The sequence below is a fragment of the Pleurodeles waltl genome, chromosome 7 (assembly GCF_031143425.1).
Source record: "Pleurodeles waltl isolate 20211129_DDA chromosome 7, aPleWal1.hap1.20221129, whole genome shotgun sequence".
NCBI lineage: Eukaryota > Metazoa > Chordata > Amphibia > Caudata > Salamandridae > Pleurodeles > Pleurodeles waltl.
In genome coordinates, this window is record NC_090446.1 from 476,337,468 (window position 1) to 476,363,869 (window position 26,402).

Genomic DNA, 26,402 nt, shown 5'->3' on the forward strand with positions numbered 1-26,402 from the left:
GGAACTCAATCACCGGGGTGGTATCGAACCACCACAGTTCTAGAGGTAATGGACATTTGTGTCTCTGTATAGGGGATTGTCCCTTTAACTGGCACTAACTTAAAATGTTTACAAGCAAAAAAAGGCATCCGAGTTTGAGCCAATTAGATCTTGCTTTCTATGAGAAAGAAAAAGGGGGAAAAAAGAGAAAAAAAAACTCAGAACGAGATGTAGAAATCCCTTGGAAATTCATTTTCCTTTAAGTAATTTTTGGGATTTTGTCTAGATGCATGAACCAATGATGCAGACTTCTCAGAGCATTTCAGTCGATTTCCATTATCAGCGCACAAAGCTGTGTATATCTAAGGAGTCATTTTCAGTTTTATACAAAAACTGAGCTGTTGCAGTCAGTGTCCTGTTTGACTCGCTAGTGGCTTAGGAGTGAAGTAATGGATAACATGAGAAACGTATCTAAAATGGCCCCAAAGAGACTGTTCAGCTACTGTGGATTAGTTTGGTGCACCAGACAGACTAGCAGCAAACTACATAAATAAATCATTAGCTTAAGTGTGGAAGACTTCTGTCTCTATGAAGGATTTTTGCAAAGTGGGAATACATTCTCAAGTTAACTAGGAGCGCACATTTGCACTCTTTTGCTTTTTGTGCGTGAAGCAGGCAATGGTGAGCTTTCTTGTGCGTCTATGGCGCTGTGGGTAAACGCTTAAGTGATCAGGAGAAGAAATTAGTTCGCCTCCTTCCTGGTCAGCTTTAATTGTCTCTCAAAGATGCCATCATTAACTTTCTTCTTTCGGGATTCATGATGTGGCATACGTCACATGATGCAGCATTATGCAATCTCCCTAAACCCCGCATGCAATCTCTTAAATTGTCAGTATTGTACAGCCACAAAGTTTAAAACTTGACCATTTTGGAAGAGACATTTTTCAAGCAGCCTTGGAAAAGCAAAAATGTTTTCTATGGTCAATAAAGACGAATGGATATTGCGTGAGTACAAGGATGAATGAATGAGTGAGATCATAGACTTACGTTTGGATGGATGAGTGAATGATCGCATGGACGGATGACTAAAATAATTGGTGAGGACCTGATGTGTGCCAGAGCAGTGTGCAGGGAACAGTATGGGAGAGTGGGTGGTGTATGGGATTGGGCAGTGAATGGGTATGTTTATGGATAGAAAGTGAATATATGTATAGTTGTAGTCACACAGATCGACATCCTAGGAGGCCAGACGCCAGTTCAAACATCTTACCACTCCACAAAGCCACCAAACATGGATTAATTTTCAAAGCACCTTGTAAGGAACTCTCAAAAGACAAAGCATATTATTTAAGAAAGGTAGTTGCGGAAGGAAGACATTGCTACATAAAACATCAATAAATATGCAGTTGCACGCTCTGCCTCAGCAGAAGGGATCTAACCTGCTACCCGAGCAGAGGTGCATTAAGAAATTGATCAAGTCCCTTTGCCTGGAGTCAATAGTAGAGTGAGACTATTTGGATACCCAAAATACAAATAGGTGTACAGACAGATGAACAGACCATTCGTCCTGGAGTGGACAGTGTTGTACAAGAAGTAGCTAGTGTTGTCTGTTTCACTGCTCCATAAGAGGAAATTCGTACTGAATAAGAACCAATGAAATAAAATAACCAACAAATAAAATGATGTGTTTAAAAAGAACAAAAATAAATAAATCTAGGTTCCAAATGTTGTTGCTGAAAAAGAAATCAAACTGGTTGTGAGCCTGCAGGACACCTGGTTTTCGCGGCCCAGAACACGTACAGCAAGATTGTCTGCCCAGAGCTAGGAAAAATTAGTTGTGTTTCCACTGAAGGGCAACCACTGGTCAGGGTTGGGAGTGCGAGATGAAAGCATGACACAGGAGAAATGTAGGTACGCTGCCATTTCATCGGAGCCTGCTGAGAGTCAATGGTAAGAATGATAAAAAAAAAAAACTCCCTTAAAAATAAGGTAAAAGAAAGCACTGAATCCAAAGATATCAGAAGGCGTGGATATATTCCCTGTACAAACATTGCTGCCAGCAAAAGAAAACAGCTACAATCAACCCAGCAAGTTTCGTGCCTGCTATTCATGTGTGTTTTGCATCTCAGTACATGTGTAGCCAGTGTATTTTACCAGAACCAAGAGAAAGATGCCGTGTCAAAAGGGAGTGTGACTGCAAAGGAAAGACTAGGACGATGAACGAGAATCGATTTTGGGGTAAAATGCTCATGAAGAGGTACTGTTTTATAAGAGCTTATTCATAACAAACCGTCCACTAGCAGATGGCAAAAAGTACGCTTTCCATTTGGGAATGATAAAAAACATCCCACACGCCTCTTCAAAAGAAGTCCAGAACAAACCTAACCCTGAAAAAATATGGAAGGCAAAGAATTAAATTATAATTGTGTCAAGTTAAAAGCATGCATACCAATTATCTTTGCAATGCAGACACTGAGAAAGAGTCGAAAGTGTGATAAGTGTTCTTTTCAGAAGTAAAATAGAACCTCGTGTATCAAAGAGACAGAAGGAAACACTCAAGTTGCCAATATAAAGACAGTGAGACAAATACTTCTGTGGGCTGATCCAAGAAGTGACTGACAGAACCTTAAGCCAATAGCTGAGTGTCCTGAGTCAAAGAAGCCAACACAAAGCTCCTTCCTGCATGCAAAGCATGAATTTATCAAAAAATGCTCGCTAGTGACACGGCAGGAGCCATTACACATCAAAGTTTAAAAAGTAGAAACTTTGATAATCCATCGGAGACCAATATTGCCATTTGCTTGAAATCTAGAATCAACACAGGAGTGGAAAAAAGGAAATTATGCCAAAGCTGGTGATGGTGTGTGCGCGTGCACTGGTGTTCTCATGGCCTAAACTGATAATGCAACCCATCAATGTTATTTCTTCTATGAGTTTTGTATGCTGTGGAAAAAAAGCCTATACAATATTATTAAAAAGCCTGCATGGATATCGACTTTCACTTAAAACGTACTTTTCAGATTCCCCTTTTTCTTTTGAATGGCCCTCTTCCCTTCCCATTCTTCGCATGCATCCTCTTTCTCTGCACAGCCTACTCTAAGTCAGATGCATGTTTGCTTTAATCCCTATTACTGTATCTCTGCTAACAGCCCACACCTCATTTCAAAGATCACAACTCCTTTAAAAGTAATATCCCTGCAACCTAGCAATACCTATCCCTTCAGTAGCGCTTCTATTATTACTGACAAGCAATACATTAATTCACAGGGCCCCTTCCCAGTAAAGAAAACATTTAAGTCCTATAACTGAACCTGCCACATAGAAACTGCACTAAACGCATGGAATGTTTTCCTGAACAATTAACAAGGTAAGAATATTGCTAACCAAAAAAAAAAGACTAACCCTAAGTTCGGGAGCCGCGTGTTGCCTTGCATAAAGTGCTACACTACCTCCTCAGACATAGTAAGTGCTATACAAATGTAATTACTATACAATACAATATGTAACCCTTCTGCTTCAGCCTAATTCTAAAACAGTCAACGGCTGGACAAGTCAACTGCACTCTCACCTGCTATGAGTCGTGTACATCACCCAGTACTGTACCAATTCACAGCAACAAACCACCCACCACCAACTTATCAGGCCTGAAAATAAACAAAGATCACTGCCACATGTCGTTGACTAACCAAGATCTTAAATTTAGTTCACAACTGCAGGTCATAACTAGCTACAAAGTATGATCGCGTCTGACACGTCACAATGGCAATCAGATATGGAATGGTAGAAACAAGGTCCATCCCAGCAGAGCTCTGATCCAGATTTCTCCAACCTCTGCCTGTTCTGGACCATGTATTTTAACAAGATAGCTCAGAATGGTCAAGCCAGTACTGTAACAAGCTAAGTGAGCTATGAAAATAAGAGCATTAAAAGGATATTTCTTAATCTATCACACTGCTAAACTATGTGTCCCATAAAGCGATAACTGCACTTTGGTGGTCACCTCGCACAACATGGAAACACTTCTCACAAAGGCACAAAACAAAGACAGCACCGTTCCAACAACACACCCTACAAGGTGTAGTGTGCTATCTATGGAGGCAAGTGTCTCAGCACTCCCAAAAAGGGGTAGTACGCACCACATAAATGTTGTAATACAAGAGAGCAATAGAATCCTGTGAAAGTGGTGCTGCCGTCACATTTGAAGCCCATGCATTGTTGCACACAACATTGTCTTGTGCCAAAGGGCAGCTATTGAAAAATGCTCAGATCCAGTACGGCACCTGGAGATAAGGTTCATGCAAACAACCTGAGGGAGGCTTCAATCATTAGAAATAAAGTTTAACTTTCGCTGACCCTACCTATGAATCATGTTGTGGGAATGCAGGTAAGCCAAGCCTTGCAGGGCACCGTGGGTAATAGCAGCGATTTCAACTTCCTGAAGGGGTTTCTTGTGCACTGGAAAAGGAGCAAATCAAAGGAAAAAAAGCAAAGATCAGAAGGGTATTAATAGTTTGAATACACGATCACCTAGTCAAAATCACATGCTCTACTCCAGAAGTTGCAGCATTTTATACAAGCAATTTTACTGTGAGCACCCCCAACAGCAGCTGCTAATTCCTTGATGGAAAACAACTCAAACTATGATCCCACCTGTACATCTGTAACCACAGAGATACGGACTAGAACCTCAAAGTGCTCAAACACAAACGTCTGTTGCTTCACACTATCATATAAACAAAGGCACACTACGATCAGATGTGGAATTATGACAATCTGACTTTTCGAACAATATTAGATATTGCTATTTGCCAACTATCACTCTCTCAAGCAATAAAGGCAGATACCTGAATGAAGTAGGAACGAATCCAGGCTTTGGTGTCCGGGAACCATGCAAACACCCTATTTGCCTTCCAGGCCACTGGCCAAACTTGCTCTCAACACGCAATCCCTACAAGACGCCAATTAAATTGGGCTGCCTGCAAAGTGTACCTTCTTGGTCGATCAGAATAAGAAGGCATCAATTCAAATTTGAACACAAATTGAATATATAATAATAAGTTTCATATGTTTGGATGAGGTCCGAAAACTAGGGTTTATTACAGAGATATAGACACATTTATTACGGCATAACAGATTTGTTTCCCGTCAATGAGTTAGAGATTTTAAAAAACCCCAACATGGAGTACGGGCGCACCCATGAGGCCAGCCCACAAATATAGTTCAGAGTTGGTTCAAAAAAAAAAATCTTCCATCTTGTGCAGCAGCCATGGACATTAGCAAACATATGTTTTCTTTGGACATAGTCGAGCAGGAGTAGTTTCCACACTAGGCCTCTATGATGGTGACCAGCTTTTTAAACTGACATTGAGTGGAGATGCTAGTTGTGTATGGATGGTGGTGTATGATGGTAGCTGACATTTTGTGCTCAAAGGCCATCAGTTTATCAGACTCCCTTTCTTAATTTGCAATTTTAATTGATTTTATAATGTGTTCACTACTCCTGCCGAGGTGCTGAAGTGCTTTACACGAAGAACACACTACTCCAGAACTCAACATTACTGGTTAATCTAGAGGTTATAGTTATTAGGTGCTTGCAAGAAAGAAATGCATTCAATTTACCCAGATATATTGTGATATGTTAGTGCAAAGCAGTTATGATCATCAGGGGGAGCGCTGTGGTTTTGTGTGAATGGTTGGTGAGACAGATAGGCTGACAGAGATTAGGTAGTGTAAGATTCCAGGGATAGGGTTTTAAAGAGGAGAGGTGAAATGAGGTAATCAGCCAGTTGCTGATTTACAAAAAGAAAGACTGTGATAGGCAGCCACGAGACAGAGGGGAGTTTCTTCTTAGAAATAGAAGGTATGCAGTGGATGGACGGTAAGAAGAGGGTCACTCTGAAGAAAGAAAGAAGAGGAACCAAGCAGGAGTAAGTCAAGGGCAATTTTCCATTTAGGGCTTACATGTATAGTTGGCGAAGGCTTTCTGCGTCAGCAAGCAATCAGAGAAATTAAATTGTAGAAAGAAATAACATACATAATGTTCCCTATCCATTGTAGACAGCTTAAACTTGTGATTATGAGTGTACACACCACTTAAACATTAAAAGCCCTAACCTGCAGTGCCCAAAGCCTAGGACAGCCCTTTTAAACATTCTGGAGAATCCCAAACTCAGTACAGAGTCTGTAGGCTGCATAAGGGGAGTTGCTTCAGAAAAAAGTAAAGGTCTCATATAAAGACCTTAAACCATTATTCTGTAATTTAAAGTTTTTCATTGGCTCACAAAACAAAAAAATATTATTTAGTTTGCACTGGCTGAAAGTGTCTCACCAGTGCGCAATCAAATTTATTCCGTTTTGTCACCTAATTCTATCTTAGTGTATGTTGTGCGTGTCTGTGGCTATTGTCGTATTTGCATTGTATGTACAAGCGAAGCAGACTGAAGAAGGTTTAAAGGTTCCATTTTGGACATCTCAGGCCTGTTACTGTGCACAGGTCGTGGGTGAAGTTGTTTTCTCAGACAGTGAAAGTGTATCAGAATGCAGGAGGGAGGAGACCTAGAGAGTGAAGTGTTTAAAAGATGACAAGGCTCATTAAGAAATTCAATGCCTTCCTTCCTGTAACACTCCTAATTTACACCATTTTGCACTGCAGGGGCAGAGAAATACAGAAAAGGCAGGAAACAAAACTCATCTTCACACAGTGTATAGCTTAGGTATGGGGACATAACCTAACGATCAGCCATGGCCACGCCCACTACCAAAGATTCATACCATGGATTCAGGTTATTAGAGTACTGGAGCTTACAACCTGCCATTTTCATCTTTTCCTATGCACAGCGTGCTGGCTCCTGGTTCTTTTGATCACTAAGAGTTAGGTGCTCTCTCTTCCCTTGCCTACTAGCAGCTTATAGCACTCATTCTGTTTATGTTGCCAGGGCAGTTAAATATCTAATGCACCAGTGCAGGAAGAACGTGGCAGAGGACTGCACAATAGTTGATATACCACCATTTTGTTTTGCATATGTCCTTGGCACCAAATGTGTCTTAAGCTTTTTCTGCAGGAAAGGATGCATTCGGGAAGAAAGTTATAATGTCTTTCTTCATGTGAGAAATTGGGTTGTTGGTTGACTGGGGTATGAGCCCCACCAGACAACAGACATTCCATTGCAGGGTAAACCACAAAAAGTTACTCATTTGACCTGTGCCAAACCCTGAGTAGCTCGGCACAAAAGAAGTCAGGCTAAACTTGGGGCAATGTGTTAAGTATTTATACAGTACAGAAACAGCACCACAGTGGCAACACAACACAATAAAAATCCCAGACCAATTTAGAAAAACAGTAAATTGTACTACATTATTTTACACCAAAACCATCACAATCCAACTGGTAGACCTGGAGTTATGAATTTGTAAAACTTAAGGCTCAAAATATCAAGTCATCAGTTTGAGAAAATGAGTACCTTTAGCACCACAATCAAAGGTCCAGGAATGAAGGGAGACCTCCTGGGGGTTGACAACTCACTCAGGTTGGGTCCAGGTGCAGGTGTAAGAACAGAACAGGAGACAAGCTAAACTAACCCTTGGGATCATTTCTGAAGTCCTGGATGTAGGTGGTGATGCAGGGCTCTACAGCAGGGCAGGCCTCAGGAAGGTCAAAACAGGCTCCAGGCAGCAAAGCAGTCCTTCCAGGTGCAGCAGCAGTCTGGCAGAGTGCACAGCAGGTCAAAGCAGCAGCCAGTCCTCAAAGGCCTTCCATAGGTCCACTGGTGACCTGAAGAGTGGGTGCGAGAGCCCTATTTTTATACCCTGGTGCCCTGCTCCTAGAAGTTGGGAGCAGTTTTCAGAAGGGTTCTCTGAAGTTCCAGCCGTTTCCTGCAATGGCAGGCCTGGGACACATTTTAAGGTGCTACTTAAGTGGGTGGCACAATAAGTGCTGCAGACCCATTGATAGCATTTAATTTACAAGCCCTGGGTATATGGCATACCACCCTATAAGGGATTACATGTAAACTAAATATTATCAGGTATATGCCAATCAAATCATGCTTAGGTGTGTGAGCACAAGCACTTTAGCAATGGTTAGCAGTGGTAAAGTGCAGAGAGCCCTAAGGTTAACAAGCAAAAAATGCAGCAAAAAGTAGGAAGGGGAAGTCAAAAAGTTTGGGGTGAACACGTAGAGAGGGCCATTTCAAACAGATCCGACATCTATCAATGGCTACCACAATCTCACACATTTTCTTTTACCATCAAAACTACGGAGTCCTTTCTGTAATGTAGTCTGGTTCCTTGTGGCCCCTAATTACACTCACTCGACCACCTTTTCTCCAACGTTTGACTATCTGCCCTGGACAACGCATCCAGTAGTTCTTTTCCTGGAGCATAAGCCTTCAGCAGTAGTCTTATTTCTTAGTTTGCAATCCATTTACCAGGTCTAATCTATGAGGTAATGAAGTCCTGAACACTTAAAATGCTGGTGGTGGTGTTGGTTTGACTTTGCCCTGAAAACATATTTCACCCAAATGTTGAAAGCTACATTGTGTTTCCCTCTTTCCAGTATGCTCAAACAGTGCTTTTCCAGCCTGCCTTACAAAAACGTTCCATTTGGTAATCATCTTTCTGATGGAAACTCTTAACTGCAGCCTCATCGGCTGAATAATGCCAGGTGTCAAACTGAATCTGAAAAACATCACAGCTCTAGAATGCCAGTAGAGAGCGCAAGCTTCTTACTGACTCCAGCAGTGACATCATGAGATGTCACTGAAGCCAAATAGTGCCTGCCCCAGTGACCAGATGGATGGACATTGATTAGATAATGCACAATGCCAAACTTTTTAAATCGTTGTTGCACTTGGTTTCCTCCAGACATACACCTGGAGTTTTGTTTGCTTTTTTGATCACCCAGTTTTTGGACTTTTTACTGTGGATGAGCCACACTAATGGTGTCTCACCCACGGTAATCACACAGTAAACTGACTGCAAGTGTTTCCAGGCAGTGTCCACCTTTTAAGATAAGGCTACTGTGGTGCAGCATGGGTAAGGGGCACTTGGCTGGTTACACATGAATTCAGGTGCACAAGCGAATGTACATGTGTGCGCTCTGCGTGTGGGAGAATGCTGTTGTGCGCAGCCCGGTATTAGCGCACAGGTAGCTTGGCACAATGGGAACTAAGCAGGGTTGGTATTCACCCAGGATAGGCCTCCTGTGGGTAGTGTACACTATTAGGGAAAGCCAGTGTGTTTTACTGTTTTAACTATAGTGACAATCCATTATACACGTAGGGAGGGAACTGCTTTAGAGTGGAGTTTCCCTTCTCCTTGGCCTACAGAGACCATGGATATCTTGAATTAGAGTGGAACCTGTACGAGAAACACAAATATGCAACTTCCAAAATGACAACTGTACAGCTTGTGGGTCATTGAGTTTTCATTTTTTTCCTGGCTCAGCTGAGGATCAGAGCCTGGGCCTTTTGTCACCCTGCTGTGGTCAGTAATTATATTTTCATCAGCAGCAGGAGTAAAGGCTGCCTCCACACAAAAGGGAGCAATTAGCACTACTTATACATACTCCTGAGGAGGGAAGGGACAGGGCAGAACAACCTGTATCAATCACCCAACTGTCACACTGCACCGTGGATGGGCCAGCCCACGCACACTGAACAACGGAGAGTGCCCAGACAACTGGAGTCAAACCACCAGGATCTGCATTTGAAATCCTAGTGTGCAAGTCCTAGGCAGTGATGTCAGCGAAGGTTGGAGCTAACACCCAAGGAGCTGATGTGACCAGTGGCTCCTTTATGACGCAATTTTGGATTGTCCCAACATGCTGTGCATGAGGTTTGTAACAGGGGTAGAGATGTTGATGTAGCACCACAAGATTGGTAGGGGATGCCAGTCTTCCTGAACAATTCTCTCCCCTTTAAAAGCTCTTGCACAAGGAAAGACCATCTCTTGTCTGAGGATTTTCTACCCATCACGCTGCTGGATCCTGGAATGGTCAGGGAGAACTGGAAGGAGGACCCCGACCCCCTACTCTGCACCCAGGATGCTGTCCAGTTGACCCCAGGACCAGTGGGAGTTTCCAAGGGCCCATAAGCCTTACCCCCGTACCCCTTCTGAAGACCAGATGGGGAAAGCCATGGACCTTTCTGCGCCCACGAACAAAACCACAAAGGAGAACTGGTGCAGGGAGCCAGGAGAACAAACTACTGGAGGGCTGCACCGCTTTGGAGGTGAGGAGGGTTGTTGTAACTGCCTCTGGTGGATAGAGCTTGCCACTAGGAATAAAATGAGCCCAGGATCGTCCAAATCGGCCCAACAGGGCCAGAATTATGGAATTTTAAGTTTTGGCGACCTTTGACCTTCTCTGCCAGCGAGCGAGTGGGGCTGCACCGCAGGTCCAGAAAATTCCCCCAGGCCCCGGCTCAAGGGAGCTAGAAATGGTAATTTGGGGAGAGGGCGTGCATCAGGTCCCCCTCTCTGTGCTGCTGCCTCACTTGGGGACCCTATCCTTCAGGTGGACTCAAAATACAGAGGCCGGAACGGCATCCCTGTGGAATTTCGTGGATGGGGTAGCACCATCATGATTCCCCAGGATTACAAGGGTGGGGGAAGCGCCGTCTCGTTCCCCCCGCAGGAGGCAGAGGGGGCCCAGGACCCACATCCCTTTACCCGGGGAAGCCACCATTCTAGTCCGCAGGTGTTGGCAGACAAAAGTAAGGATTACCACCTCTCGGGGCTGCACATAGGTGTGCAAGCTGTGCGGTGAGTTTGCAACGGCATCCACGGGTGGGCTCCCCGTGCTGCCCTCCTAGAGTAGCCATCTCCGGGGTGCCCAGAAGGGACCGGGCACCCCCTTCCAAAAAGGAAAGGCATGAGGCTGCAGCAAATTTAAATCAAAAGGAAACATGAAGCACGGCTCTCCTCGGCAGAGTGGGAGAGCCGCTACTATAAAATTCATTGCACTCAGGAAACTCGTCTAATAATGTTTTGCTTGTCTCCTATTCGAAACACATTTTTGCCTGTAACATCGCTTGTGGTGGTCCTATGACGCTGGGACCACCACCAAATTACTCAGCATGACGAGCTCTTGTTACATCCCCTATCCTAGGCTTGGGGCCCAAAATCTCCACTTTTCCCATTTTTCAATGCATTATCAAGCATGGCTGGAGCTTTGCTCTACAGCTGGGAGTAGTTTGTCCACTAGGGGTCTTGTGTATGAGAACAGTTTGTATGGCCTGGAAGACTTTAAACGTGTAGTGCACTTTGCCCTCTTGGGGCTGTTTGTATGGTTATAATGTAATGCTATTCCATGTGGATATGCCCTCTAGGGGTTGAATATATGGTTACACTGCAATGCTTTTCACAGTGCTGTTTTCATGTGGGTAGGCCCTTTTGAGGCTTGTTGTATGGATACAGTGCAGTGCTTTTTCACCATGCAGTTTTACTGTGATGACATCTAGGAGTTATTCTGACTACTACAGTTCAATGTCAAATATTTGAAAGCATGCACAAACACAAAGTTAATACTGAAAATTCTTTTATTGGGTTTTCATGATTGCATATGTTTTATTGATACAGTATTATCACCATTATGAGAACGACTCATGCCTATGCAATATCTTGTGATTACATAATGACTGTTGAAACTCATGTAATATGTTTGGTTGACCCCTCCAGGGGGATCACCAGTGATTACAGCCATCTATGATATGTTCCATCTGACAATGTATATTTGTAAATTATTGCATAGTATTTTGGGGGCCGGGGGAGAGAGAGAGAGACACGTAGTGCTGTAGATTCACATGCTTTACATAAATCTGCCACCTAGTGTTGGGCTTGGAGTGTAGCAAGTTGTTTTTGTTAGATGAATTTTTTTTACCCACATGATCGAGTGACTCCTCTTCTCAGTGATATGGCTCATGGACGTCGAGTCCTTTTGTGAGATTGTTTTCCCTGCAGGTGGGTGAAGTAAGAAAATTAGATTTTATGTATATATATATATATATATATATACACACACACACACAGATATGTATGGGAAATGTCACTTACCCAGTGTACATCGGCTCATGGCATGTAGTGCTGCAGATTCACATGCTATGCATAGCTCTTCAGACATCTAGTGTTGGGCTCAGAGTGTGACGAGTTGTTTTTCTTCGAAGAAGTCTTTTTGGAGTCACAGGATCAAGTGAGCCCTTGTAGGAAAATGGCTCCCTGTTGCAGTTACCCCCCACTTTTTGACTGATATTGATGCAGACTTGACTGAGAAGTGTGCTGGGACCCTTCTAACCAGGCCCCAGCACCAGTGTTCTTTCACTAAAAATGTACCATTGTTTCCACAATTTGCACACCCCTGGCACTTTCCACAATTGGCACACCCCTGGCACACAGAGAAGTTCTTTGCAAAAGGTACCAAGGGCCCTGTGACCAGGGAAGGTCCGTAAGGGCTGCAGCATGTGTTGTCCCACCCTAAGGGACCCCTCACCTAACACAGGCACACTGGCATTGCAGATTGTGTGTGTTGGTGGGGAGAAAAAGGCTAAGTCGACATGGCATCCCCCTCAGGATGCCATGCACCCAAAATATTGCCTGTGGCATAGATAAGTCACCCTTCTAGCAGGCCTTAAAAGCCCTAAGGCAGGGTGCATTTTACCACAGATGAGGGCATAGCTGCATGAGCAATATGCCCCTACAGTGTAAGTCTATTCTTAGACATTGTAAGTATAGTGTGGCCATATTAAGTATATGGTCTGGGAGTTTGTCAAAAACGAACTCCACAGCTCCATAATGGCTACACTGAATACTGGGAAGTTTGGTATCAAACTTCTCACAGTAATAAACCCACACTGATGCCAGTGTTGGATTTATTAAAAAATGCACACAGAGGGCATCTTAGAGATGCTCCCGGTATTTTACCCAATCCTTCAGTGCAGGACTGACTGGTCTGTGCCAGCCTGCTGCTGAGAGATGAGTTTCTGACCCCCTGGGGTGAGGGCCTTTGTGGTCTCTGAGGCCAGAAACAAAGGCTGCTCTCGGTGGAGGTGCTTCACACCTCCCCCCCTTGCAGGAACTGTAACACCTAGCAGTGAGCCGAAGGCTCAGGCTTCGTGTTACAATGCCCCAGGGCACTCCAGCTAGTGGAGATGCCCGCCCCCTGGACACAGCCCCCACTTTTGGCGGCAAGTCCAGGGGAGATAATGAGAAAAACAAGGAGAAGTCCCCTACCAATCAGGACAGCCCCTAAGGTGGCCTGAGCTGAGTTGACCTCTGCCTTTAAAAATCCTCCATCTTGATTTTGGAGGATTCCCCAAACAGGAATAGGGATGTGCCCCCCTCCTCTCAGGGAAGAGGCACAAGGAGGGTGTAGCCACCCTCAAGGACAGTAGCCATTGGCTAATGCCCCCCAGACTTAAACACACCCCTAAATTGCGTATTTAGAGGCACCCCAGAACCCAGGAAATCAGATTCCTGCAACATGAACTACAAAGAAGGACTGCTGACCTACAAGCCTGCAGAGACGACTGACGACAACAACTGCTTTGGCCCCAGCCCTACCGGCCTGTCTCCAGAGTCAAAAACCTGCAACCAGCGATGCATTCAACAGGGACCAGAGACCTCTGAAGCCCTCAGAGGACTGCCCTGACCCCAGGGACCAAGAAACTCCTGTGAGCAGCGGCTCTGCTAAAAAACAGCTACATCTTTGCAACAAAGAAGCAACTTCCAAAGAACTCACTCTTCCCGCCGGAATCGTGAGACTTCACACTCTACACCCGATGCCCCCAGCTCGAGATCCAGAGAACCAACACCACAGGGAGGACTCCCTAGTGACTGTGACCCCGTGAGTAGCCCGACACAACCCCCCACAGCGACGCCTGCAGAGAGAATCCAGAGGCTCCCACTGACCGTTACTGCCTGTAACAAGGGACTCGATGCCTGGACCAAGCACTGCACCCGCAGCCCTCGGGACCGGAAGGAACCGAATCTCAGTGCAGTAGTGACCCCTAGGTGACCCTCTGCCTAGCCCAGGTGATGGGTGGCTCGAGAAGCCCCTCTGAGCCCTGCCTGCACCGCTAGAGTGACCCCTGGGTGCCTCCATAGAAACCAATACAAAACCAAACGCCTGCTTTGTACACTGCACCCGGCCGCCCTTGTGCAGCTGAGGGTGTGTTGTGTGCCTTCTTGTGTCCCCCCGTGCTCTACAAAACCCCCCTGGTCTGCCCCCGAGGACCCGGGTACTTACCTACTGGCAGACTGGAACCGGAGCACCCCTATCCTCCATAGGTGCCTATGTGTTTTGGGCACCTCTTTGACCTCTGCATCTGACCGGTGAGCTGCTGGTGTGGTAACTTTGGGGTTGCCCTGAACCCCTAACGGTAGGCTGCCAATGCCCAGGAACTGAGACTTGTAAGTGTCTTATTTACCTCACAATCTAACCAATATTTACCGCCCCCAGGAACTGTTGATTTTTGCACTGTCTACTTTTGAAGTAGCTTATTGCCAAATTAACAAAAACTGTATATGTTATTGCTCTAATTCAAAGTTCCTAACTTACCTGTGTGGAGTACCTTGCATCTTTTGTATTTACTTCAAATCTTGAACTTGTGGTTCTAGAAATAAATTAAGAAAATATATTTTTCTATATAAAAACTATTGGCCTGGAGTTAAGTTTTTGAGTGTGTGTTCCTCATTTATTGCCTGTGTGTTCAACAAATGCTTAACACTACCCTCTGATAAGCCTACTGCTGGACCACACTACCATGAAATAGAGCATTAGAATTATCTAACTTTGCCACTATCTTACCCTCTAAGGCAGAGGTCTTCAAACTGGGGGGTGGGCCCCCCTAGGGGGGTCTCAAGTGATCCCAGAGGGGGCCCCAGACTCTGGCCAAAAATAAATATTATACAGATAACAGGCCTTTGTTTTAAGCAGAAGCATGTTATTGCAGTTTTAAAAAGGTAACAGTACTTAACTGCACTGTTTAAATAGGTTTACACATATTTAAACATTGCAATTTTTATAAAATAATTGAGAAAAATTCTGAGGGGGGGCCAAATGATTTTTATTTTTCAACTGGGGGGGCGCGACATTGAAAAGTTTGGAGACCTCTGCTCTAAGGGGAACCCTTGGACTCTGTGCATGCTATCTCTTACTTTGAGATAGTATATACAGAGCCAACTTCCTACACTCCTCCTCTCAGTTCCATTGTTCATGCGCATCTACTCCATTGTTAGATTGTTTTCCCGCAGAGGGTGAAGGAAGAAGTGATAGAGTATAGAAATACAAAGAGATGTCCATGCAAATGCAAATGTATATATATATATATATATATATATATATATATATATATATGTACAAATGTTAAAAACTTAAACGACTACAGGCTTCCGGGGAGGAGGGAGGGTGCATGTGAATCTGCAGCACTACATGCCATGAACAGATGTACACTGGGTAAGTGAAATTTTCTGTTCGATGGCATGTGTAGCTGCAGATACACATGCTATGCATAGACTACAAAGCAGTTCGTCCTCCCAAAAAGCGGTGGCTAGCCTGTAGGAGTTGGAAGTTGTTTGAAATAACGTTTTTAAGACAGCTTGGCCTACACTGGCTTGTTGCCGTGAGAACACAGCAACACAGTAGTGTTTTGTAAATGTATGGGGAGTTGACCATGTAGCTGCTTTACATATATCAACCATTTGTATATTGCCTAAAAATGCCACTGACACACCTTTCTTTCTTGTAGAATGTGCTTTAGGAGTGATTAAAAGTTGTCTTTTTGCTTTGATATAGCATGTCTGTATACATCTAACAATCCATCTTGCCAAACCTTGTTTTGATATAGGATTTCCTGTATGTGGCTGTTGGAAAGCTACGAAAAGTTGCTTTGTTTTTCTAAAATCTTTAGTTCTGTCTATATAGTACATAAGAGCTCTTAAGATCTATGGTATGAAAAGCTCTTTGTGCCATAGAGTCTGGCAGTGGAAAGAAGACTGGCAATTTCACTGTTTGGTTGATGTGAAATGGAGATACAACTTTTTGTAGAAATTTCAGATTTGTTCTAAGTACAACTTTATGTTTGTGTACTTGGAAAATAGGTTCTTCAAGAGTGAATGCTTGTATTTCACTAACTCTTGTTAAAGAAGTAATAGCTACAAGGAATGCGACATTCCATGTTAAAAATTGAATTTGACAAGAGTGCATGGGTTCAAAAGGTGGTCCCATGAGTCTGGTAAGTACTATATTTAAATTCCATGATGGAAAAGGTGGTGTTCTAGGTGGAATAATGAGTTTTAATCCTTCCATGGAGGCCTTAATAACAGGAACTCTTAAAAGAGACGTATGCTGAATAGTTGTAAGTATGCAGATATTGCAGTAAGATATATCTTGATGGATGAGAAAGCCAAATTTGATTTCTGCAAATGAAGTAAATAGCATGCAATATCTTGTATAGAAGCTGTAAGTGGGTCAGTGTTTTTAGATTGACAGTACCAGACATATCTTTTCCACTTGTTTGCGTAGCATTGTCTAGTAGTAGGTTTACATGCTTGTTTAACTACTTCCATACATTCTTGGGGAAGTTTTAGGTAACCAAATTCTAGGACTTCAGGAGCCAAATCGCTAGATTGAGAGCATTGGTGTTTGGATGCCTGATTAGACCTTTGTTTTGTGTTAACAAATCTGGTCTGTTTCGGAGTTTGGAATGAGGTACTACAGACAGGCCTAGGAGTGTTGTGTACCAATGCTGGTGTGCCCATGTTGGTGCTATGAGTATCATGGTGAGTGACGTTAGACGTAGTTTGTTGACTAGAAAGGGAAGGAGGAGGAAAAGCCTAAGCAAATATCCCTGACCAATAGATCCATAGAGCATTGCCCTTGGATAGGGGTTGTGGGTGTCTGGATGTGAACTTTTGGCATTTTGAAAGTACTTTTGAAGTACTTGGGAGTGAATGTCCAATTTGTGTGTTTGTTGGTGATTTCTGCTGAGGAGATCTACCAACTGATTGTCTATCCCTGGAACATATTGTGCTAGTAAATGAATTTGACTGTGAATTGCCCATTTCCAAATTGTTTGAGCTAGAAGGGACAGCTGAGATGAATGTGTCTCACCCTGTTTGTTGAGGTAATACGTGGTTGTCATGTTGTCTATTTTTATGAGAACATTCTTCTGGTTGAGAAGAGGTTGAAACGCTTTTAGGATGAAAAACACAGCTAATAAATCTAAGTGGTTTATGTGTAGCTGTTTCTGTTGGACACTCCATTGCCCTTGAATGGTCTGATTAAGTGAGCTCACCAACCGATCATTGATGCATCTGTTGTAATTATGGTCTGAGGCACAGTGTCTTGAAATGACTGCCCCTTCACTCGATTGCTGCGATTCCACCATTGAAGGGACATATGTGTTCGGCAGTCCATCAACACTAGATCTTGAAGTTGACCACTGTTGTGAAAGGCACTGTTGTAAGGGCCTCAAGTTTAGTCTTGCATGTGGGACTATCGCTATGCAAGGTGCCATAATTCCTAGAAGCTTCATGATAAATCTTACAGTGTATTGTTGATTTGGCTGTATGAGTGGTATTAGATTTTGGAAAGCATGTATCCTTTGTATATTTGGATGAGCTAAGGCTAGTTGAGTATTTAGGATAGCAACTAGGTATGTTGTACTTGGGCTGACTGAAGGTGTGACTTTTGGTAGTTTAGAGTGAACCCTAGGGTGTGCAAGGTTTCTATCACATACTAAGTGTGTTTTTGGCATTGTGTTATTAGCCAATAGCCTAGATATGGAAAGACATGGATGTGCTGTCTTCTTAAGTATGCTGCTACTACTGCTGCTAGACACTTAGGAACACTCTTGGAGCTGTTGTTATGCCAAATGGTAACACCTTGAAATGGTAGTGTTTTCCTGCTATGACAAACCTGAGGTATTTTCTGTGAGCTGGATGAATGGGTATGTGGAAATACACATCTTTGAGATCTAAAGCAGTAATGTAATCTTGTTTTTGTAGTAGTGGAATAACATCTTGCAGAGATACCATGTGAAAATGCTTTGACAGGATGTACAGATTCAGGGGCCTGAGGTCCAAGATGGCCCTGAGGGTGCTGTCTTTTTTGGGAATCAGGAAGTATAGTGAGTATACTCCTGTTCCTTGTTGACAATATGGAACTAATTCTATTGCTTGTTTTAACAGTAGAGCTTGTACCTCTTGTTGTTACAGAACTGTATGTTCCAGGAACAGTTTGTGATTGTAAGGGATGGAGATTAATTCTAGGCAATAGCCATTGCGGATAATTGATAATACCCAACTGTCTGTGGAGATATTTGAGAGTGGAATTGCCGTAGTCTCTCTGCCCCCCCGCCGAGGAGATGTGTGGAATGGAAAGGAGGGAAGGAAGTCACTGTTTAGGTTGTGTTGTTGTGTGTTTAGAGGTTTGGAATTTACCTCTATTTCTGAAATATTAACCTCTATAGGATCCTCTAAACCCACCTCGTTGATATTGGGTTTGTTGTCCTTACTTTGTTTGGGAGGTGGAAACCTCTGACGATTGTGGCTTAAAGCCTCCTCTAAACTGTGGTCTGCGAAAGGAGCCTCTATATCAGGTGGTGTATAAAGTGCCTACTGCTTTCGCAGTATCGGAGTCCTTCCTCAGTTTCTCAATAGTGGTGTCTACTCCTGGGCCAAAGAGGTGCTTTTCATCAAAAGGCATATAAAGTAATGCCTGTTGAATTTCTGTTTTCAAACCAGTGGAGCGCAGCCATGCATGCCTTTTAATTGTGATGGTAGTGGTTACATTCCTTGCAGCTGTATCAGCAGCATCAAGGGCAGATCTTATCTGATTATTGCTGATAGCCTGTCCCTCTTCCACCACTTGCTGTGGTCTTTTTTGGTGCTCCTTTGGGAGATGCTGTATAATATCTTGCATGTCATCCCAATGGGCCCGATCACACCTGGCTAGAAGTGCCTGAGAATGTGCAATTCTCCACTGATTTACTACCTGTGTAGAAACTTTTCCCTGCTGGATCAAATTTTCTACTCTCCTTATCAGGAGGCAGTGTGTCTCCTGAAGACTGGCTGTTTGCCCTCTTTCTTGCTACACTGACTACTATGGAGTCTGGAGGACCTGGTGAGTGATGTAATATGGGGCAGTAGCCGCTGGCTTATACTTCTTATCAATTCTAGGGGTGATAATCCTAGATTTAACAGGCTCGTTAAACATTTGGTCTGAGTGTTTAACCTTTCCTGGTAACATTGGGAGATACTGGTACCTGGAATGTGTAGAAGACAGTGTATTAAATAAAAAAAATCTACTTCTAATGGCTCAGAATGCATGGTTACTCCATGATAAGCTGCTGCCCTAGATATTACTTGGGTGAATGCAGTGGTGTCTTCTGGAGGAGAAGGTTTTGATGGGTAAATGTCTGGACCATTGTCCGGGATGGGATCAGGGTCATAGAGATCCCATGGGTCTGCCGTACCTCCCTGTGAGTATAAAGAATGTGTTGGAGAAGGCAGTGGTGGTGGGCTATTCTGAGGTGAGAAAGAGAGCTGTGGAGATGGAGGAGGAGAAGTATGGAGAGGTAGTGGCTTCTTTTAATTTTGCACCTATGCTAGTGGTTGCCCAGAGTCTAGTTCCTCTTGGAAAGCCAGCTTTCTTTTGGTTTTTAAAGGAGACGCAGTGATGATTCTTCCTGTTTCCTTATGAATATGGATTCTGGACTGTCTCTCATCCATAACCTGTAATATTGGTTCAATCTCAGAAGTCTTATGAGATTCCATGATTGGTCTTGTAATCTGTTTTAATTCTTTGGAAAGTCCTTGTTCCTCTGTATATGAGTATTTTTCCAGCTCAGAAGTGTGTTGTTTTTTCGGTCCCGAAAAAGTAGTCAGAGGTCGATTGCCGAATTTTCGACTCAGAGGAACGGGGTCTTTTACTGGAGTCTGAAACAGTGCTTTTAACAGATTTCCTCGACTCTGAAGTGGACAGAGGAGGGGCCTCTTTCGGCGCCGACCCCGAAGGACGGTCGCCAACAGTCTTTTTTCGGGCCGAACCACGGCCTTTCTGCAGTTGTGTACCCAAGGCCTTTAAATGTTTTTTGCAGGGGTGTAGGGGCAGACGTACTCACATGCTGGTCAGGTGTGATGGGTCTGTCATCTTCCGATTCCTGTTCGTAATCAGTGTCTCGGATGGAGACTGCCATCTGCGCCTGCTCTTCTTCCATGATGTCGAGATGATCGCTGCTTTTCAACGCCATTTCGAGACTTCGGGTTCTGCGATCTCGGAGGGTCTTCTTTGATCGAAAAGATAGACAGGCCTCACAATCTTCCTCCCGATGGTCTGGAGTAAGGCACAAAATACAAACCAAGTGTGGGTCTGTATAGGGGTACTTCGCGTGGCACCGAGGGCAGAATCGGAATGGAGTCTGATCCATCAGGCTTTCTACACAGTTGGCCCGAACAGGCCAGAGTCGGGTGCCCATGCCCCGAAGGGTAGAAAATGAAGGTTCCGATGGTACTACTGGTAATGTACCTTTGTGGAAACAAATTTACCAGTCTACTCCCACAGAAGATGTATGCGCTGTGGAGATTTGTAAAAAGTCACTGTTTTGTTGAGTGAACCGATGTACACTGGGTAAGTGACATTTTCCATATATGTATGGAAAATGTCACTTACCCAGTGTACATCTGTTCGCGGCATGAGACGCTGCAGATTCACATGCTGTGTATTATCCTGCCATCTAGTGTTGGGCTCGGAGTGTTACAAGTTATTTTTCTTCGAAGAAGTCTTTTTCGCGTCACGGGACCGAGTGACTCCTCCCTTTCGGCTCCATTGCGCATGGGTGTCGACTCCAACTTAGATTGTTTTACCCCCAGTTGGTGAGGTAGGAGTTGTGAGTATACTAGAGGTGCCCATGCAATGGAGTAGTAATGTATGTATCTAATGTCTATTAAAATAATATATTTACATATTTACAATTTTCATGGAACTAAAAACAGCTACAGGCTACTGGGGAGGTGGGAGGGCGCATGTGAATCTGCAGCGTCTCATGCCACGAACAGATGTACACTGGGTAAGTGACATTTTCCGTTCAGTGGCATGTGTAGCTGCAGATACACATGCTGTGCATAGACTATTAAGCAGTAATCTCCCCAAAAAGCAGTGGTTTAGCCTGTAGGAGTTGAAGTTGTCTGAAATAATGTTCATAATACAGCCTGTCCTACTGTGGCTTGTTGTGTTGCTAACACATCTACACAGTAATGCTTAGTAAATGTTTGAGGCGTAGACCAGGTGGCTGCCTTACACATTTCTGTCATATGTATATTTCCAAGAAAAGCCATTGTGGCGCCTTTCTTTCTAGTGGAATGTGCTCTTGGTGTAATAGGTAATTCTCTTTTTGCTTTAATATAGCAAGTTTGAATACATTTAACTATCCATCTGGCAATGCCTTGTTTGGATGTAGGATTACCTGCATGAGGTTTTTGGAAAGCTACAAACAATCGTTTTGTTTTACGAAATTGTTTTATTCTGTCAATGTAATACATTAGTGCTCTTTTTCTGTCTAATGTATGCAAGGCCCTTTCAGCTACTGAGTCTGGTTGCGGAAAGAAGACTGGGAGTTCCACAGTTTGGTTTAGGTGGAATAGTGATATGACCTTTGATAAGAATTTTGGATTGGTACGGAGAACCACTTTATGTATTTGTATAAAGGGTTCTTGAATAGTAAATGCTTGTATTTCACTTACTCTTCTAAGTGATGTGATAGCTATTAGAAAAGCTACTTTCCAAGTCAGATATTGCATTTGACAAGAATGCATGGGTTCGAATGGTGGGCCCATGAGTCGTGTTAATACAATATTAAGGTTCCACAAAGGTACTGGTGGTGCCCTTGGGGGTATGATTCTTTTTAGTCCCTCCATAAATGCTTTAATGACTGGGATTCTAAAAAGTGATGTTGTATGTGTAATCTGCAGATAGGCAGATATTGCAGGGAGATGGATTTTAATGGAAGAAAATGCTAGATTAGACTTTTGTAAGTGTAATAAATAGCTTACAATGTCCTTTGTGGAGGCATGTAGTGGTTGTATTTGATTAGTGTGGCAGTAGCAAACAAATCTTTTCCACTTGTTTGCGTAACAATGTCTTGTAGGTTTTCTCGCTTGTTTAATGACCTCCATACACCCTTGTGTAAGATTTAAATGCCCGAATTCTAAGATTTCAGGAGACAAATTGCTAGATGGAGCAATACTGGATTCGGGTGTCTGATATGTTTGTGTTGTGTTCACAGATCTGGTCTGTTTGGTAGTTTGATGTGGGGTACTACTGATAAGTCCAACAGTGACGTGTACCATGGTTGTCGAGCCCAGGTTGGTGCTATGAGTATTAGTTTGCGTTTGTTTTGACTTAGTTTGTTGACCAAATAAGGAATGAGTGGGAGAGAGGGAAAAGCGTGAGCAAATATCCCTGACCAACTGATCCATAGTGCATTGCCCTTGGACTGAGGGTGTGGGTACCTGGACTCGAAGTTTTGGCATTTCACGTTTTTTGTTGCAAATAGGTTTATGTTTGGTGTTCCCCAGTGGTGGAAGTGATCCTGTAAGATCTGTGGATGTATTTCCCATTCGTGAGTTTGCTGGTGATCTCGACTGAGATTGTCGGCTAACTGATTCTGAATGCCTGGAATGTATTGTGCTATTAGGCGAATGTGGTTGTGAATTGCCCAATGCCAAATCATTTGTGCTAAGAGACACAGTTGCGACAAGTGTGTCCCTCCTTGTTTATTGATATAATACATTGTTGTCATGTTGTTCGTTTTGATAGTTTTGTTAGTGGTTGAAATGCTTTTAATGCTAGAAAAAAATGCAGCAGTTCCAAATGATTTATATAAAGTTGTTTTTGTTGATTGTCCCATTGACCCTGTATGCTATGATTGTTGAGGTGTGCCCCCCACCCCATCATGGAAGCATCTGTTGTGATAACAGCTTGAGGCACTGGGTCTTGGAATGGCCGCCCTTTGTTTAAATTTATAGGGTTCCACCATTGAAGCGAGGAGTGTGTTTGGCGGTCTATCAACACTAGATCTTGAAGTTGACCCTGTGCTTGTGTCCATTGATTTGCTAGGCACTGTTGTAAGGGCCAAATGTGTAATCAAGCATCTGGGACAATGGCTATGCATGAGGACATCATGCCTAGAAGTTTCATTGCAAACCTTACTGTGTAGTGTTGGTTCGGTTGTATGCTTGATCTTACATTTTGGAACAATTGGACTCTTTGTGGACTTGGAGTGGCAATTGCCCTTTGTGTGTTGAGTGTTGCTCCCAAGTATTGTTGTATTTGGGATGGTTGCAGATGTGATTTCTGGTAATTTATAGAGAACCCCAGTTTGTGTAGAGTTTCTATGACGTATTGCGTGTGAAGAAGACACTGTTGTTGAGTGTTGGTTTTTATTAGCCAGTCGTCTAAATATGGGAATACGTGCATGTGCTGTCTCCTTATGTGAGCGGCTACTACTGCAAGGCATTTTGTGAATACCCTTGGGGCTGTTGTTATCCCGAACGGTAACACTTTGAATTGATAGTGTATACCATGCATTACAAACCTTAAGTATTTTCTGTGAGAGGAATGGATGAGTATGTGGAAATATGCATCCTTGAGATCTAATGTTGACATGTATTCCTCCTTTTTTAATAAGGGAACTACGTCTTGAAGTGTCACCATGTGGAAGTGGTCTGATTTGATGAAGAGATTCAGTGTTCTGAGATCTAAGATAGGTCTTAACGTTTTGTCCTTTTTTGGAATCAGGAAATATAGTGAGTAGACGCCTGTTCCTTTCTGATGATTGGGTACGAGCTCTATTGCTTGTTTTTGTAGTAGTGCTTGGACCTCTATTTGTAATAGGTCTAAGTGTTGTTGGGACCGATTGTGCGTTTTGGGTGGCACATCTGGCAGGAATTTTGTGAATTCTATGCAATAACCATGTTGGATAATTGATAGGACCCATGCGTCTGTGGTAATATGTGTCCAGTTTTGGTAGTATGTGGTTAGCCTCCCCCCCACTGGTGATAAGTGTTGGGGTGTTGTGACATTGAAGTCACTGTTTGGTCTGGCCTGGTTTGGTTGTTTGGAACTTTCCCCTTCCTCTTGGAAATTGTCCTCTATAGGAACCACGAAACCCTCCCCTTTGGTATTGTGCCTGATAGGTGGGTCTGGTTTGAGAGGTGGAAGACTCAGATGTTTGTTGCCGAAAACAAAACCTCCTCTGAATTGTGGTTTTCTAAAGGTGCCTCTGACTTGCGGTGAATAGAGCGCGCCCATGGCTTTGTCCGTGTCTTTTTTCAATTTCTCAATGGCTGTTTCGACTTCCGGCCCAAACAACTGTTGTTGATTAAATGGCATATTCAACACCGCTTGTTAAATCTCTGGTTTGAATCCAGAACTTCTCAGCCATGCATGCCTGCGAATGGTTACAGCCATGTTGACAGTTTGTGCTGCCGTGTCTAGTGCGGACCTTATCTGGTTGTTAGATATGGCCTGTCCTTCTTCCACTACTTGCTGGGCACGTTTTTGGTGTTCCTTGGGCAAGTGTTGTATGATGTCTGGCATCTCGTCCCAGTGTGCCCTGTCGTAGCATGCAAGTAGGGCTTGCGAATTTGCAATGTGCTGCCACACGCTTGCCCGCTGCGTCGAAATATTCTGCTTTGTCAGGCGGTGGAGCGTCTCCTGACGATTGAGAGTTTGCTCTTTTTCTTGCTACCCCTACAACCACTGAGTCCGGTGTGAGTTGTGGTGTTATGAACACAGGATCTGTTGGGGGAGGTTTGTACTTTTCCTCAACTCTAGGCGTGATAGCCCTTCCCTTTACAGGCTCCTGAAAGACCTGTTTCGCGTGCTTGAGCATGCCCGGGAGCATTGGCAGACTGATAGGAAGCGTGGGTGGATGCCAGAGTGTTAAAACAGGAAATCATCCTCCACTGGCTCTGTGTGCATTGCTACGTTGTGGAACGTAGCTGCCCTGGATAGTACCTGCTTATATGCAGTAATGTCTTCTGGTGGTGACTGCTTTGTTGGATAACAATCCGGACGTTATCCGATACCAGTGCATCATATAAGTCCCATGCATCAGCATCATCCTGTGTCATCCCAGTATGTGTGGGTGACTGCATTATAGGTGTTCCCACTGGGGACAGTTGTGGTGAGAACATTGGTGGTGGAGATTTGTCTCTAACCACTTTTGCCTTAGGTTGCATTTCTGTCTCTTGAAATGCAAGTTTCCTTTTTGATTTGAGTGGAGGTAAAGTTTGTATTTTTCCAGTCTCTTTTTGGATATGTAACCTCCTTTGAGTATGGTCAGGTTCTTCCATACCTAACTCCTGTTCGAATCGATGTCTTTCCTTGAATTAGCTGGAAAGTCCTTGCTCTTCTGTATAAGAGCTTCTTTCCGGCTCCGAGGCTGCTTTTTTCGGTACCGAGGTTTCTGTTACAGTCTTTTTTGTTTCCGAAGATATTTTCCTTTTTTGGCGAATCGAACTCTCGGTGTCGAGATCGTTTGGTGCCGGATTCTCGACTGGAGTCAGAAGTATTCGGCAATTCTTTGGCCTTTTTCGATGTCGATGTTTGGTCACCTTCCTTTCGGTGGGTTGAGCCATGGCCTGCTGGCAGTGGCGTCCCCATAGCCTTAAATGTTTTGGTGTGACCCTGAGTTTTGGACGGGCAGGTTTACTCACGGTTCGTTGCACCGTCGAGGGTCGTTCACTTTTGGATTCATCCAAGTCCGTCTCCTGGATGGAGATGCTTTCCTCCTCTCCGACGTCGAGCTGTTCTTTCGGTTTCGAAGCCATTTGCAGTCTTCTTGCGCATCGATCCCTCAAGGTCTTTTTCGATCTGAACGCTCGGCAAGCTTCGCAAGTATCCTCTCTGTGTTAGGGTGATAAACACAGATTACAGACCCGGTGCTGGTCTGTATAAGGATACTTTGCGTGACACTTAGGACAGAAACGGAAGGGGGTCCGGACAATTAGTCTGGGACGACGGGTGTGGTCGGGCCGACCAGGCCTCGGTCAAGAGTGGAAGCCCCGATGGGCTGCCGAAGCGGTCTTGATGTCGGTGCCGATACACTAACACTAACCCGGTACCGAACGATAACAATACCATCGAATTTTCGATACTTTAGCTAACTTTCCCGATTCGAAATACAGAGCGAAGAGGAACACGTCCGAACCCGATGGCGGAAGGAAAACAATCTAAGATGGAGTCGACGCCCATGCGCAATGGAGCCAAAAGGGAGGAGTCACTCGGTCCAGTGACTCGAAAAAGACTTCTTTGAAGAAAAAACTTGTAACACTCCGAGCCCAACACCAGATGGCATGATAATGCACAGCATGTTTATCTGCAGCTACACATGCCACCGAACATATATATATATGTGTACATATAT

The 26,402-nt window shown here is 43.9% G+C and overlaps 1 protein-coding gene across 8 annotated transcripts in view; it reads right to left on the reverse strand.

Annotated features, from left to right (window-relative positions):
* Nucleotides 1-26,402, reverse strand: part of TAOK2 (TAO kinase 2) — an 873,025-nt gene that overhangs the window by 527,506 nt on the left and 319,117 nt on the right. For all 8 annotated transcript variants that reach the window (XM_069244102.1, XM_069244103.1, XM_069244098.1 and 5 more), the window contains one exon: nt 4,338-4,434. In XM_069244102.1, the coding sequence (XP_069100203.1) occupies nt 4,338-4,434 (97 nt within the window). The remainder of the gene's footprint in view (nt 1-4,337; nt 4,435-26,402) is intronic.